A 17,376-nucleotide genomic window follows, 5' to 3' on the forward strand; every position below is an offset into this window, starting at 1 on the left:
TGAAGTCTATCCACTTCTCCACAAAAAACTGCTCAGCAGAATTGAATGAACTTCTACATGTCTTTTGTAGGGACTCTAAAGGTGTGCATTTCATAATTTTTTATGCAATTTCTTAATTTTGTCACTTTTACAGATGTTTGAACTTAGTTGAATTTTGTTCTATTCAGCCAGTGTTTGTTCCATCCAACAGGGGGTGTACGCTATCCACTTCTCCTAAAAAACTACTTCATGGAATTCATTTAGATTACACATGTGCTTTATAGGGACTCTAAAGGCGTGCATCTCATATTTTGATTTCGTTTTTTTTTTTTTTTTTTTTTTTAATTTTAATGCCGTTTGAACTTAGATAAATTTTGTTGAATTTCTCTCTGAATATAGTGTTGTAGGGGGTGAAGTCTATCCACTTCTCCACAAAAGCTGCTCAACAGAATTGATTGAGCTTCTACGTGTGTTTCATTGGAACTCTAAAGGTGTGCATCTCATACTTGTTTATGAAATTTCTTAATTTTGTCACTTTTAGAGATGTTTGAACTTAGTTGAATTTGTTCTATTCAGCCTGTTCGTTCCATCCAACAGGGGGTGTACGTTAATCACTCCTCCTGAAAAACCACTGCACAAAACTCATTTACCATACATATGTCTTTTATAGAGACTCTAAAGGTGTGCATCTCATATTTTGCTTTTGTATTTTATATTTTTTTGTATGTTTAGAGACATTTGAACTTAGATAAATTTTGTTGAATTTCTCTCTGATGATAGTGAAATAGGGGATTAGGTCTATCCACTTCTCCACAAAAACTGCTCATCAGAATTGATTAAGCTTATACGTGTGTTTCATTGGGACTCGAAAGGTGTGCATCTCATAGTTGCATAGATGTTTATTGAACTTGTTCGTGAATTTTGTTCAATTATTGATCTTTATATGATAATAGGTTGTGTTATCTAACCCCTCAACACATTGTTTTTAGTGTTTTCAACTACTTCAGTGGGACCCTGAATGTGTGAACTCTTCCTACAGCAGCGGGGGCATCCGTGTCCCTGGACACAATTTTTTCTTGTATCTAACTGCAAGGCCAACAAACAACACAATTCTTTTTCATAGAGATCGTCCTTGGGGTACATATATGCATTTTCTGCGGATGAAAATGTCATGTGACAGTTGTATCAATGTTTTAAAAAAAATATTGTACAATAAATAAAAATCTTTATTATCTATTATACGGCCCCCACCACGTGGAGTTACCTCCCTGCTATGCATGCGCAGCCAACCAGGTAAGCACCTAGGCCCGTATCATCATTCCTTCTGCTGTCACTCTAGCGTTCACACGTATTTACCCAAGAGTTACTATCCGATTTACTTCTTGTAGAAGAATGTCTGAGACTTCAACAACTGTATGTATGGTCTTTATCCGTTTTGAGAAACGTTTTCTGGACTTTGCAGTCTGTTATTTCTCTTTTATGTGACTTTGTATTAAACTTTTACGCTAGCTTTCCAGTGGTTTACGCACGTGTTGCTATTCCATGGCGGGAATTTTAGCGTGCCACGTGGTTGAAATATTGCGTTCTTAACCAAATATTTCATGTCGTGTTGTCACATTCACGTAATTTTCATCCGATAAGCATGACAAATGCTTATGCTGCCTGGAGAAGGCAGGGCATAACCCTGATATCAGTGAGTTGTGCATGGGCTTCTCCCCCCAGGCCCAGAAGAGACGGGCGGCTGACTTCCTTTTTTATAAGGAATTGTGTGAGATGGGAGGGGACCTGACCCAGGAGGTTCCCCCCGTCCAAGGCCAAAAAGGCTAAGCAAACTAAATCTAAGTCTTCGCATAGGTCACACTCTCCGTCTCCGTCCTGTGGTTTTGATATGTCACTTATTACTCAATAATTTCAGCAGCATATGGACTCCGTGAAGTCCCTCGTTCACGAGTCGGTTGGAGGTCTCCGGCAGGAGTTCCTCGCCCACTCTGATGACAGAGAGTCCGGGGGTGGGATCGCCGAGCTCGGCTTGATCCCTTGGCCTGGAGGTGTCTGTCAATCCTTTGCCTTTGGCTTTGGGTCCGGCTGCCCCGGAGGGGGAGGGTTCATTCCCAGTCCCTCTCTCGGTGTTGGCGCAGGGTCCGTCGCGGATTCATGGGGTTCCGGTCCCTGCGCTGCCCCGGCCCATGAGAGCGGAGGAGCCGGTTCTGTCTGGCCTTCCTCCCGTGTCTCGGGACCGGGTTTCGAGTGTTGTGTCGGTGGCCGGAGCTGAGAGTTCCTTTAGCTCTTCCCTTCCCGCGGCGTCTGTGGCTCGTCCACCCGCCGGGTCGGGGTTCGGCTCCTCTTCACGTGGAGATCCGAATTTTGACTCGGGCTCGGGTGCCGAGTCTATGGAGGTTGGGGAGGTCGAGGAGTCGGAGGGTACTTTCCGTTTTTCGTCGGCTCTCTGGGAGGTTAGGCAATGTATTGCCGAGTATATTCCCCAAGCCGTGGGGCCGACATGTCGCTCGGGAGTCGACTGAGTTCCGCCAGCCGGGGGAAGCGTTTGTGGCAGGCATACTGGAATTACGAGGAAGTCTGCCGGAATGCCATGCAGCAGGGGCCGGTCTCGGTCCACGAGGCATACTTTTGCTCGATTCGATGACTCTAAGGCCTTGTTGGAGCAACCGCTGGCTTCTCGTTCCCACGCTCCCGTAGTGGGTTCTTCCTCCGGGGCGCAGCCTACGCCCGAGTCTGCCGGCTGGCTTCGGCCGCTGTGTAGAGGTAGGAGGAGGAGCTGTCCCGCCAAAAGTAAGGGCAAGAAACAGGCATCTTCGTCTGGTTCCCAGCAGCCTTTTTTGAGGTCGCAGGGGTCTGCCCCGACCTCCCGTTAAACCTGCAGGCTGTCACCGTTGGTCCGTCCCAGCCAGTTCATTGCAGGCGACCACTCACGCACTCTTACCACACGTTCCAGTGGGGGCCGCCTCTCTCTATTCCTACCGGAGTGGGAAAAGGCTACCAGCAACACTTGGGTGCTATCCACCATCAGTGTCAGCCATCTACCACTGTGAAAGCGAGGCCCGCCAGAGTTCACCGGCATAAGACGCACTCCGGTGCCGTCATGTCCGGTCAAGGCAGGTATACTGCGAGACTAAGTTCAGGCTTTGCTGGACAAGTCCGCAATAGAGCGCATACCACCGGGCGAGGAACAGGCGGGGTTTTATTCTACGTACTTCCTCGTTCTGAAGAAGGACAGCGGGTTCCATCCCATTCTCAACCTCAAGGCGTTGAATCGCAGACACTTCGCTCAGTGATCTCCTCTTTTCTAGCCCGGCGATTGGCCTATGTTGATCGACCTAAAGGATGTGTATCTACATGTGCCAATTCATCCATCGTTCAAAAAGTACCTCCGGTTCTCTTACGACGGGATGTGTTACCAATTCACGGTGCTCCCCTTCGGCATATCCACTGCCCCCAGGGTGTTCACCAAGCTCATGTTAGTGCCGGCTACCCTCGCAAGGTCGCAAGGAAGGCGTTGTTACCCTTACCTAGACGACTGGTTGCTCAGCGCTCTAACTCAGCCAGCGAGCCTAGATTCTACCCACACCGTGATAGACATTCTAGTTCGACTGGGGTGGATCATAAACCTCAAGAAATCCGACCTGGTACCCAAACAGGACTTGGTTTTTCTTGGGTTCACAACTCACAAGGGTCTTGTCTCTTTGTTGCCCGACCGGGTCGCCAGAGTACAGGAGATGGTGTCTTCATTCCCCTCCCAGCCCCAAGCACCAGCGCGGACTTGGCTCTGTCTACTGAGTCATATGGCGGCAACTATCTCTGTCATGTGGCGGGCGCGGTTGAGGATGCGCCCTATACAGCAAGCTTTGGCGAGTCTGTGGGCTCACTCGGAGGATCTGGAGAAGTGTTTCACAGTCCCCAGGTGGTTGTCTCCTCACCTTCAGTGGTGGACCAATGTCAGGAATCTCTCCAAGGGGGTCCCTTTGGAAATCCCGACGCCAGCTCTTACATTGCGTCCCTCATTGGCTGGGGGTGTTCTGGGCAGTCTGTCGGTGTCCGGACTCTGGTCCAAAGCCAAGCCCGCCTTCACATCAATGTCTTAAAACTGAGAGCTGTCGGTTGGTTTTTGAGCGCTTCCGGGAGCATGTTCAGGGCCAGGTGGTTTGTCTTCAGTTGGACAACCGTATGGCCATGACGTACATACTGAAGCAAGGCGGCACAGTGTCCCTAGCGCTCCTTCGGGAGACGTGGGAATTTCTCCTCTGATGCGACCAGTGCAACTGTCAGGTGATTCCTGTGTATCTCCCGGGGCTGAAGAACGTGTGAGCAGACGCTCTCTCTCGCCGGATCCTGGCCCCGCAGGAGTGGATGCTAGACCGGCAGATATTCGGAGTTATCTCCCAGTTGTAAGGATTGTTCCAGGTGGATCTGTTTTCGTCCGGCGCAGATACCCGTGTTCTGCCCTCGAATACCGGACCAGAGGGCATTGGCTTCCGATGCCTTCCTGCTGGATTGGACGGGCAAGGTGCTGTTGGCGTTTCCACTTCTACCACTCATTCCCCGGGTCCTCTCCCAGCTGTCCACCCAGCCAGCCAGCTCGGCTACTTGTGCTACTGGCACCGCTATGGCCGTCACAGAGCTGGTTTCCGGTAATTCTCAGGTTTCTGGCTCAGCCTCCTGTTCTATTACCTTTGCGACCGGACATTTTCACTCAGAACGGCGCGCCATACCCTAATCCAAGGATTCAGTGGGTAGCTTGGCCTCTGTTAGGTCTCGCCTTGAAGCACGCGGAATTCCTGCAGCAGTTGCAGACACAATTCTGGCTTCGAGGCGGGATTCAACAAACGTTCAATATGAGGATAGGTGGTCCTGCTATGTGCGCTGGTGTTCAGTTAGGAGGATTGCAGATCCCTTTTCTGCGGATTTAGTTCGAGTATTGGAGTTTCTGCAAGCTCGTTTGGAAGAAGTCTTGGCGGCTTCGACCATTCGTGGCTACTCCACCGCTTTTTCCACTTTCCACATCCCTGTCGATGGTGCTCTTCTGGGGCAGCACCCTCTTATGCAGCGCTTTTTAGCTGGCGTGGATCGGGTTCGACCTGCTGTCAGGCGAACCAGCCCATCTTGGGATTTGTCAATCATGCTAGATTGGCTGTCCGGTCCTACGTCCTCACGTCTATCGGCTATTTCCATTCAGCTGTTAACATGGAAGGCCGTATTTCTGGTGGTGGTAACATCTGGGCAAAGGGTTGGCGACTTACATGCTATGTCAGCAGACCCGGCGCTGACTGTGTTCCATCCAGATCATGTCAGTATTTGCCTCCCGGATACTTACCGTCCGAAGATCAATCAAGCTTTCCATGTGACAGCTCCTACTGAACTTCCTACTCTTACCCAGCCTTCCACATCGGGGACCTCTGCAACGAGCACTCACCCATTGGATGTCCGTAAGACCCTCAAGGTCTATATCAAACAAACACAAGGGATCCGTACGGGTACCCATATGTTCTGCTGTTACGTTGGAGGGAAGGCTGGGATGCCGGCTAGCAAACAGACCCTATCACGCTGGCTTGTATCGGCAATTTGTGCTGCTTATCAGGCTAAGGGCAAGCCTTCCCCTGAGGGGTTGAAGGCTCACTCGGTCAGGGCAGTGGCCACTTCAAAGGCTTTTGCATCGGCACTGCCCATTGAAGAGATCTGCTCTGCCGCTATTTGGAGCAGGCCTAGCACTTTTATCAGGCACTATCAGCTCGATACATATTCTCGTGATCGTGTGCGTTTTGGCCGTTCTGTTCTCTCCAGTGGACATTGTCCTGCCACCCCGACAGAGTGAGTCTTGGTTATCTGGACAGTTGACGCTGTTTTCAGTTGTGTATAATTGATATATCCGCTGTTATCATATCTAACTACTTTCGATTTCTCTCATGAGATTATAGTTGTGTTGGTTTTCCCCCTTACTGTGCTCTTTAATAGATTCATGATGTGGGCGGGTTTTTTACTTTTGCACAGTGTGCAAACTGTTTTGCTTAACTTATGAGGTCGATTGCTATTTATGTGTACTTTGACAGAATTCCCTCCTCCCTAGCCTCCGGTCTTTGGGAGTATGAGTTAATGCATATATGTACCCCAAGGACGATCTCTATGAAAAGAATTAGCTAAACCTGTAGAGGTTTCCAATTCTTTGAAGAGAATCGTCCTTGCGGTAGGGCCACCAACCTCCCCGCAATTTTGTTCACTGATTTATTCAGCAGAAGGAATGATGATACGGGCCTAGGTGCTTACCTGGTTGATACATTGATAGCTAGCGTAAAAGTTTAATACAAAGTCACATAAAAGAGAAATACTGTAATCGTAGTTATTTTCGCATGGGATTAATTTTCGCGCTTTTAGCGCAAAATGATTGTGCGCGAATAATCATACCAAGCGAATTATTCTTGGTCAAGTCATGACAAATACTTAAGTAGGAACAACATGCAATTTGTTTATTCTCTCAGATAACAACTTTGTGATGGACACCATCACTCAGGGCGTTTGAAATGCGCGAAAAAACTACTGCGCTAATAGGTCTTTTGTGAACTTTCCGCGAAAATTGCACCCTGTACGATTACAGTAACTGACTGCAAAGTCCAGAAAACGTTTCTCAAGAACGAATAAAGGCCATACATACAGTAGTTGAAGTCTCAGACATTCTTCCGATAAGAAGTAAATCAGCTTGTAACTCTTTGGAAACACGTGTGAACGCTAGAGTGACAGCAGAAGGAATGATGATACGGGCCTAGGTGCTTACCTGGTTGGCTGCGCATGCATAGCAGGGGGGTAACTCCACGTGGTGGGGGCCGTAAAATAAATAAAAAAGATTTTTATTTATTGTACAATATTTTTATTAAAACATTGATACAACTGTCACATGAAATTTTCAGCCGCAGAAAATGCATATATGTACCCCAAGGACGATTCTCTTCAAAGAATTGGAAACCTCTACAGGTTAGCTAAATTTGGGATGTTGGTGTTGTTCTTTGAGATATTTTCATTTTCCCACATGAACCTCTGGAGCACCATAACGTCTCGTGAGGATGGGTTCTGTCGTAGGTCACATGTCCCCCAACACAAGCAACCAGGTTTGTGAGAATCTGTCGGACACGAACCCGCGACTTTCGGATTGTTAGCCCAAGAGGTAACCGACTGAGCTACGTCCACACAGTTTACACAAGGTGTAATTTCATCTTGTATTTCCTGAGACGTTACGGAAATGAACAGAAAGCATCGAATAGGTCATGGACAATTACGAAGGTTACGGATAGACTTGGTGTCTCGTGATTTTAATCTTCGGACAATTGGCGAATGGTCCCAATGCCATTTGTCACACTTGTCCCATTCTGTAATCTACAAGATAGCTTTTGGTGTGGAATGAGCCAATATGGCGTGAACTGAAAACGGCTGTTGATGTCAGGCGTCAGACGTCAAATTTACGGTATGCATGAATTACATGCTTCTAAAAAAATCATCTGGTGATTTTGTGACAGAAAAGTGTTGTAGGGAACACTGTAAGGATAATGTGGATCCAACTAAGGAATGAGGGAGACATGAGCATGTCTGGTGATGGCATGAGGGTGAGTTAGCCTTCAAATCATTACAGAACAAGTGTAGCGTGTGAGATGGCTTACTCCAAGTAAAAGTAGCTTTGTGCAAGTTCCAGGCCAATTTCCATTAGCCCCGTTTTTCTACGTTAAACCATTTCATTGTGTACTTTCAACGATTTTGTGTGAAAAAAGTATTAAAAATGCGAAAGGAAAAACAACAAATGGTACATATGCATTACACCACATACATCTACCTAACCCTAACCCCTAACACCCACAAAATAATCCCAATAAATAGAATACATTGACCGAAGCGGGTCACGAAAATGGTTTACGTGTCCAGTGTAATGCATTCTTACTGCTTCGAAAAATAAAATATAATAAATAAATTCCATTCCTGTGTAATGATACAAATTACTCAATGAAAAAATATATTTATATATATGTCTATTAGTTCCCATTTATAAATCAATTAGTCATAAATATTACGTTGAAACCAAAATGTAAATTATATTTAAGATAAAATGTACCACCGCTGTCTATGTTTAGCACACAAACACCCTACAACACTTGGCTTACTCAGTGACAATGAGACAACAGAATACTGAGAGGAGCTTTGCACACAAAGAGCATTGGTTTTGGAGACAACGCTTCACAAATAACATCATAAGGTATTGTGATGTAATTTGTAAAGTTTGTGGTGCTGAATTCTGAAGGAGGCCAAACCTCTAACTACTGAAGGACTTGTATCTCCACAACCGTTCTGCTGTCTCTGGATACTGCTGCTTGCATGTAACTCACTCAGATCATGATCTGACATGTGCCCTGTGCAGAAGCTTTTTGTGCGATTTCATCTCGAGGAATCAATTTCACATCTGTCAGCAGGTGTAAGAGCTACCCCTGAGTTCACAAAGTCAGTTTACAGGGTCATTTCAGGGATCAGTGAATTCAGTAACATTGGAGCAAATCAGCTTTATGGTTTGACCTTGGAAGTATTTCAGCACTTGAGTGACAAATCTTCCGACTGTTATACAGTACAACCAGAAATTATTGAGAATTTAAAGATTGTAATTTTTTATTTTTTTCACTCATTACTCGCGTATTAAATGTGAATATTAGCAGAACATAACTCCAGATTCAAAGACAGGTGAACAGTTAGTATTTTGTCAAGTCACCATGGGCAGCAATGCAGGCCTCAATGCGGCCGGGCATACTACTGATCAAAGAAGTTAGAAAGTTGTGGTCCATGCTGTCCCAATATCGGACCACCTCTTCTTTCATTTCAGCAATATTTGTCAGATTTTTCTTATTGACACTTTCCTTCATAAGTCCCCAAACATTTTCTATTGGATTTAGGTCAAGACTATAGCTTGGCCAATCTAATAATGTCATATTTTGGGTCCGAAACCAGGCCTGTGAATGCTTCGAACGATGTTTTGGGTCATTGTCCTGCTGGAAAATCCAAAAATTTCCATAGAACATGTGAGCAGATGGAAGTAAATGTCCCCCGAGAATATCTGTGTACCGCTCACTGTTCATATTCCCTTCAAATACACAGAGGGGCGTTGCCCCTAACACAGATATGCCACCCCACACGTTAAATTTCGGACTGTAGTTTGGGCGCTGATACAAAGGTTTTTCAGTTTGTTTGGTCCAGAATTTCAGTGTATTAGGAAACAGCCACACACAACTTTCATCTGAGAAAATCACATTGTCCCAGTTAAAATATCTATGCTGTGAGCACCAGTTCAACTTTCGCTCCTTTTGTTCAGGTTTCCTGATCGGTGATGGAATTGCTCGACTTTTCTGCCAACCCATTGCATGCAGCTCAGTTCTAATTGTCTCCTTACAGACAGCCACAGTTCCTCTATCAATCATATCCAGACTTAAGTTTTCTAAACTCCTTCGTTTGTTTTTAGAAACAAGAATACCAAGCCGCCTCCTGTCACCGACAGTCAATTTTCTGGGCCTACCTGCGCCTCCCTGGTGCTCAATGCCATATCCATTTGCAATATTTTTCAAAACACGATAAACAGTGGACAAAGGGATGCCTGTTCTACTTGAAATCACTTTAGCTGATCTGATTTCCTTGTTATAATACTCTAAAATCAACTTCCTCTTCTCTAAATCATCCATACTGAGGATCACTGAAAATGTTGTCTTCTAGCAAGTAAACAAAGGGGGATAACTCTTCACAAACTAATGACAAAGGATTAACGGAGTTGTCTCTCTTGAATGAAACCAAGCACTTGATAGCTGGTCAAGGTTGTTTATACTAGAAATCCAATTAAACATATTCCTAAAATTCTCAATAATTTCTGGTCATACTATATGTGTGTGTGACATAGAAGCTGTGTAATATGTATCAGTATGTTTTCAGGAAGAAAGTAGCCATATTAAGTGATAACTTGGATGAAGACAAGCAGAAGAAGCAGCAGTTGATTCACAGAAGAGACAGACTGAAGTATGAAAACTAGAGCTGCAATGCATACACTATGTGGCGAATATGATACGTATCATAAATATTGGATAACGAATACGAATAATTATTCACGAATACAATATTGTAGTTAAGTGATTGATGTACAATATGGAACGCCCATGTTGACAGTTTTGACTTGTCACAGCAATAACCAGTGATCTCATGACACTCAAATTTGGTATGTAATAGTTATATTCGACAGTACCATGTGCGGGTCGGCAAACTAACATGACTTGCACTACTGCAATGCTAGTATATGTTCCATTCTTGCATATCTCACTTTGGAAAGGACATAAGGGTTCAAGTAAAGCATGCTCCCTTTAAAAAATCGTAAATATTCGTTAATATTCGGTTTTGGTCACCACGAATAACGAATTGAATTCATGAAGGGTTACGGTTCGATTCACCGAATATGCGAGTGAATCGTTACAGCCTTAATGAAAACATATGTAAATGTTCGCTTGGTGTGAAATTCCTGAAGATATTTATGACAGTATCTGATATTATTATGTTGATACTGTCATTAGCTAGTCAGTGCTCCGACCAGTGCCTTGATGATGATGCTTTAGAACATACTGTATGTCTTATTAACATAAAAGATATTTGTGAGAAATAGACAAACTTGATATATATGTCTGCGATGTACAGTGGAAACCGCCTAAGTAAAGACCGCTTAACTAAACAGACCTGATAAGTAAACACTTTTCTTTGGTCCCGGCAAATTTCTTCATTAATTATCACTATTAGAGTCTGGTTAACTAAACTCGGATAAGTAAACAATACCGCTTAACTAAACGTCTCTCATGGTCCCTGGAAGTAAATTACTTAACAAAAGAGACTGGATAACTAAATTAGCGATCACCACATAATCCGACATGAGGGGCAGTCGTGTCAGTCTCCAGTCAAACAAACATCCTACTTACAGCTCGCTGGCATCAAGCAGTTGACAATACACTGACAACTGGAGGCCAGCCCTGATATGTTGTTCATTGTTCCATATGCATACATATACATGCATATGGTTGTCATTTTTTTGTCATTGCAGGTTTTTATAAGTTTGGATAAGTAAAATACCTGATAAGTAAACAATTTTGGCAAGTCCCTTGAAATTTTACTTATCAGGTTTCCACTGTATATTATATATGCCTACCTTGAATTAGTGACATACTTCAAGTTGTTGATGAGGTTGTGTTTTTCGTAGTGCTCATCTGACAGGGCTGGGTCATCGGCTGTCTCAGTTGACTGTGCTGGAGTCTCAAGCCAAGAGGGACTGCCAGAAGGCAGTGGAACAACTCGACACAGACAATAATGAGGTTGGTAAGCAGGGAATCAAGCCTCGAACTACAGCCTTATGTAAATCCAGCAAGAGTAGGCGACCAGGGCCTAGATTTTCAAAGCTCTCTTAGCGTTAAGATAGTCATAAGTTAATGTTAATGTATGGCACTTACGACTATCTTAGCGTTAAGAGAGCTTCGAAAATCTAGGCCCTGACTACAGGTGCATTGGAAGATGGGCCTAGTCGAGGATCTAGTGCTCACAATGTTTGATCTGTGTCATGGTGCCAGTGCTACATCAGAACACCAACTGCCCTGTTGAACATTGCCACTGTGTACATGATACATCAGGTGAGAAGTCTAAGGTCTGTGATAGTTTTTCTGTTTGTGATGTAGAAATGTGTCAACACAGAACTTATGAACAGTAGCCTTTATCCCTGTCACCTCAGTGTTTGCCCATGGTTTAGGTTGAGTCCGACACAGGGCAGGTAGTGTCTGCATCACATATGGAAACATCCATGTCACAGATGGCCTCTCTGTGAAATGGACCACATGGCCCACATTTCTGTTCATACTCACAGATTGATTTCATGTCAGGTGAACGAGAGCCTGGATGGCCTTGTGCGGAGCGTGATGAAGATACACTCGCTGTACGACCCACCCATGGAGTCTAGACAGGAGACCTCACACCCTCCAACCTTCCTCTCCCATGTCAAACTGGATGACTACCATGACATGGAGGACAAGTTCAGCCATGAGCTGAAATTGTTCACCAAGAAAAGATTCTTTGATGTGAGTCACTGAGTATTGTTTGTGCAGTTTGTGTTTGCAGGTCATGTGTATAGTGTACAGTGACTGTATGCAGGTCATGTGTATAGTGTACAGTGTCTGTATACAGGTCATGTGTATAGTGTACAGTGTCTGTATACAGGTCATGTGTATAGTGTACAGTGTCTGTATACAGGTCATGTGTATAGTGTACAGTGACTATACAGGTCATGTGTATAGTGTACAGTGTCTGTATACAGGTCATGTGTATAGTGTACAGTGACTGTATACAGGTCATGTGTATAGTGTACAGTGACTATACAGGTCATGTGTATAGTGTACAGTGTCTGTATACAGGTCATGTGTATAGTGTACAGTGTCTATACAGGTCATGTGTATAGTGTACAGTGACTGTATACAGGTCATGTGTATAGTGTACAGTGACTATACAGGTCATGTGTATAGTGTACAGTGTCTGTATACAGGTCATGTGTATAGTGTACAGTGTCTATACAGGTCATGTGTATAGTGTCTGTATGCAGGTCATGTGTATAGTGTCTGTATGCAGGTCATGTGTATAGTGTCTATGCAGGTCATGTGTATAGTGTCTGTATGCAGGTCATGTGTATAGTGTCTGTATGCAGGTCATGTGTAAAGTGTCTGTATGCAGGTCATGTGTATAGTGTCTGTATGCAGGTCATGTGTAAAGTGTCTGTATGCAGGTCATGTGTATAGTGTCTGTATGCAGGTCATGTGTATAGTGTCTGGATGCAGGTCATGTGTATAGTGTCTGTATGCAGGTCATGTGTACAATGTCAGTATTCGGGTCATGTGTCCAGTGTACAATGTTCACATGCAGGGTGTTGTGGAGATGTCTGGTCAGAACGAGGGGACGAAGTATGAGGTGCTGGAGGTGTCTGTATGCAGGTCATGTGTGTAGTGTCTGTATGCAGGTCATGTGTACAGTGTCTGTATGCAGGTCATGTGTACAGTGTCTGTATGCAAGTCATGTGTACAATGTCAGTATTCGGGTCATGTGTCCAGTGTACAATGTTCACATGCAGGGTGTTGTGGAGATGGCTGGTCAGAATGAGGGGACGAAGTATGAGGTGCTAGAGGTGTCTGTATGCAGGTCATGTGTACAGTGTCTGTATGCAGGTCATGAGTAAAGTGTCTGTATGCAGGTCATGTGTATAGTGTCTGTATGCAGGTCATGTGTATAGTGCATGTATGCAGGTCATGTGTATAGTGTCTGTATGCAGGTCATGTGTACAGTGTACAATGTTCACATGCATTGTGTTGCGGACATGGCTGGTCAGAATGAGGGGACGAAGTATGAGCTGCTGGAGGTGTCTGTATGCAGGTCATGTGTATAGTGTCTGTATGCAGGTCATGTGTACAGTGTACAATGTTCACATGCAGGGTGTTGCGGAGATGGCTGGTCAGAATGAGGGGACGAAGTATGAGCTGCTGGAGGTGTCCAACCCAGAGTGTCTGATGGTGCGGGGAGAGAAGCAAGATGTCATCGTGCAGGACTCCCTGGAGCTGGCCAGACTAAAGGCTGTGTAAGAATATGTGGAAACTAGGCTGATTATTTACAACAGCCCTCTGAGAAACTTTTGTTCAGATCCTGAAAAACACACGTGTATTTATTGAGCATGTCCAGGGGAAGTACATATTTAACTGTATCTAAATCTCGCTGTGTCACTGAGTTGAGAAGGTAAGTAATAGATGTATCAAGTCATTGACCAAAGCGTTTGATTTTGACCATTATAACAGACTGTGGTCAAAATAGCATCATTGGAAACCATTCTGTATCCAATAAAATGGCTTCTTACAACTGCAAAAATACCCCTGGCAAGTGGTGATATTGTTGATGCTCTGAGCTTTCGAACGAAATACATTAAACAAATCTTCTTGCGTGTTTTTCATACAGAGCTTCGAAAGGGAGGGATATCCTGGTGTTGTGTTACCGAGCGGAAAGCAACTGTTATTGGGAAATAGGCGACTGTAGATATCATTAAAACATACTTTTTTATAATTGTCCGATTACATAAAATTAAAACTAAAAGAAAGGTAAGAGGATATTATGACATCTTACAAATGAAAAACAAAAACGCTGCCAGTTTTCAGAGGTACAGGTAAGCTGCGTGTCTGCGTAAATTACGCAAATACTTAAGCAAAAACTCAATTCCTATTATGTCGATTGCGTACAAGTACGCTTGAAGTTTTGTAAATACTCAATACATGTGATCTTACATGCATACACACAATAATGTCAAAAATTTACTTGCGCGCTGGTGGATAGATAAAATAACTGAAGTATATGACGGGTTCTATTTCAGGACATGAACTTGGCAACTTGCAGTCTTTCTTATCGTTTCTCATATTACTGATCAAATATAAATAACAAACACTAACATTTAAACTTTATTATATTTTTAAAATTAATGGAAAATGGCAAAATACCCAATTGAGTTTGAGTGAGGTGAGAATTCATTTGGTTACTCAAAGGTAAACTAGGATACCCAATTGAGATGAACACAAGCGAGTACATAACCCATTGATCCAAAAGGTTTTCTGTAGCTCTGAGTTTTCACTTCCTTCCTTGGTTTATCTGGATGTTACCCTTGCATCATGGGTTTCTGTAGTATTAAGGAATTTATACCATAAGCTTGCATTTACATTACAACTATGCTTGTTTAAGTTGTAGTTATATTACTTGAATAATATGTTAAAAATGGTGCATGACATGTAGTGGGAATACTGTTTTACAAGCTGTTATATGTGGGTTTTATTTATCATCTCAGAGCCTCTGGGTACTTGGTGTCATGGCAGTAAAACTTGTGGTTGGCTGGTGTTGAAAGAATTAATTGTAGTTGTATTATTTGAATCTATAATCCAAATAACTTTCATATTTATCAACAATAGGATTAGACCTTTCAAATCTTGTACAACATGTCGTAGCAATAATGTTTTACAAGCTGATATGCTCCTTGATAAATGTAGGCTTCATCTTACATCTCAGTTAGTGACTGATACTTCTGATGTAATTAACAGTACTTCTTGTCAGCTTTAGCATATGGCTGAAGTTTGCTGTTAATTTATTTTATAAGAAATGTCAAATCTAAAATTTGTGTTCTGTACCGAACCGAGGGTTCTGTACCGCAATACATACCAAAGCGAAGCTCAAGTGTACCCTTTCACCCCTAAACAGTTGGGAGTGGAATGTCTGTTTTCTTTGTTTTGACCTCAGCTGATCTGTTTCCTGGATAGTATTAATCAGAAATATTGTTTCCTTTTTCCCGGTTAGAGTTGGTCTTTAGTAACCCATGCTTGTTGTAAGAGGGAACCAACAGAATCGAGTGGTGAGACTCGCTGACTTGGTTGACACGTCATCGTATCCCAATTGCGTAGAATGATGCTCATGATGATGATCACTGGATTGTCTGGTCCAGACTCGATTATTTACAGACAGCCACCATATAGCTGGAATATTGCTGAGTGCGGCATTGAACTACAAACCAATCACCAAAGCTGCCATGCCCACAGTGGTCTGGTAGCTTGTTTACCAAGGGAGACAACTCTAGTCATTCTTACAAATATAGCACTTTGAGTTGCCTACCTTCAATCATTATCAGAGCATGTACACTTTTGATATGGTAAATATTGATGGCCTAAATGGTATGAAAAATTCTCAATAATTTCTTGTCAAACTATAGTAGTGTCCAATTTTGAAAGTATAGTTAAAGTAGTCATTTGTTTTGTGATTGCAGGTATCCCATCAGTCAGAGTCAGCTGATTGAGGCTTCAACCAGCGAGAAACAAATGACAGCAACAGTCAGTCACACACAAAAGATCATTCAACACTTACAGAAAGGGGAGTTTCCCTTGGATCTGAATAAACTTCGGTATGTATGAGGGGCGGTGGGGTAGCCTAGTGGTTAAAGCGTTGGCTCGTCACGCCGAAGACCCGGGTTCGATTCCCCACATGGGCACAATGTGTTAAGCCCATTTCTGGTGTCCCCCGCCGTGATATTGCTGGAATATTGCTAAAAGCGGCGTAAAACCAAACTCAGTCAGTCAGTCAGTCGGTATGTATGAACATTTGTTCATTATCATGGCAACCTGGAAATGATGCTTAAACTCAGTGACACAGATATTATTGAATAAACTGGTGATGTGATATTTATGATAATTATTTTACAGCCGGAAATCATTTTCCAATAATTTGACTGAAAATTCATTGTAATGTTGATCTTGCATTTGCCTCAATTCATTAAGAAAGAGTCAAGGGGTCAAAATTAAACATGACACAAATCAGAGTTTTTTCAAAGAGTGTATAAAGAGTCACATTATGAGACAATAGCGAGTGTGACCACCCTGGGCATCCATACACGCCAACACAAGTCTCCTCATTGACGTTGTCATTTGACGAATGACGTCAGCAGGAAACCTGTTCCATTAGTCCCAGAGAGCCAGGTTCAAGTTCCTGCCGGTTCACTGGAGGTGGTACACACTGTCTCAAGATGATCCCAGAGACGTTCAGCGGGGTTCATGTCTGGAGAACGAGCTGGCCAAGGCAGTACGTTGATGTTACCATTGTGCAGGTATTCTAGAACAATTCTGGCCGTGTGAGTCCTTGTGTTGTCTTGCAGCAAAATGACTTCTCTTGGCTGTTGTCAAATAAAAGGCACCACAGAAAAACTCAATACTTCATCCCTGTATCGATGGGCATTCAGATTTCCTCAAATGATAACCAGTTTTGTTCTCTGGCCTAAAATGCTGCCACATACCATGATGCTTCCTCCATCAAACATAAATTTCTTGAATGCAGTTAGCTGCCATTCGCTCACCTCTAAAGTCAAAAACTGAACCGACTTTCATCAGTTTTTGGACAGATGCATTGTTATCTGGACCATGTTGCGTTTTGGTGAATGTTTTCTGCTTCGGTTCAAACCTGTACCAGCTTTTTTGTTTTTTATCCCCCGCTGCACGTTTAGCGTGAAGCGGGGAATATAGTATTAGACTCCGTCTGTCAGTTTGTACATACATACGAATTGGAATATCTTAAAGGTCACATGCAACCGAAAAATCAAACATAATTAAAACACAATTATCACTTCTTCATGACATATAATATGCATTGCTGATTATGAAAAAACAAATAAACAAAATTATAAGCGTATAATCGCAAATCAAAAGTGCAATATTTTGTACTTAGGTTTACCTCCCTCGAAACGAAGCAGCCGGGATACCGAACCCAGTCAGAGCGGGTGGGTGTGCACTCAAGTGTAAC

The 17,376-nt window shown here is 43.4% G+C and overlaps 1 protein-coding gene across 1 annotated transcript in view; it reads left to right on the forward strand.

Annotated features, from left to right (window-relative positions):
* The window catches only part of LOC124263681 (HAUS augmin-like complex subunit 3), a 42,114-nt gene that overhangs the window by 6,647 nt on the left and 18,091 nt on the right, over nucleotides 1-17,376 (forward strand). Inside the window, exons 4-8 of the mRNA XM_046698334.1 lie at nucleotides 9,934-10,017; nucleotides 11,237-11,348; nucleotides 11,907-12,101; nucleotides 13,500-13,642; nucleotides 15,854-15,988. Of these exons, the coding sequence (XP_046554290.1) occupies nucleotides 9,934-10,017; nucleotides 11,237-11,348; nucleotides 11,907-12,101; nucleotides 13,500-13,642; nucleotides 15,854-15,988 (669 nt within the window). The remainder of the gene's footprint in view (nucleotides 1-9,933; nucleotides 10,018-11,236; nucleotides 11,349-11,906; nucleotides 12,102-13,499; nucleotides 13,643-15,853; nucleotides 15,989-17,376) is intronic.

The sequence above is a fragment of the Haliotis rubra genome, unplaced genomic scaffold (genome assembly GCF_003918875.1).
Source record: "Haliotis rubra isolate DU_JTF1 unplaced genomic scaffold, ASM391887v1 Scf894, whole genome shotgun sequence".
In the NCBI taxonomy this organism is placed as follows: Eukaryota; Metazoa; Mollusca; class Gastropoda; order Lepetellida; family Haliotidae; genus Haliotis; species Haliotis rubra.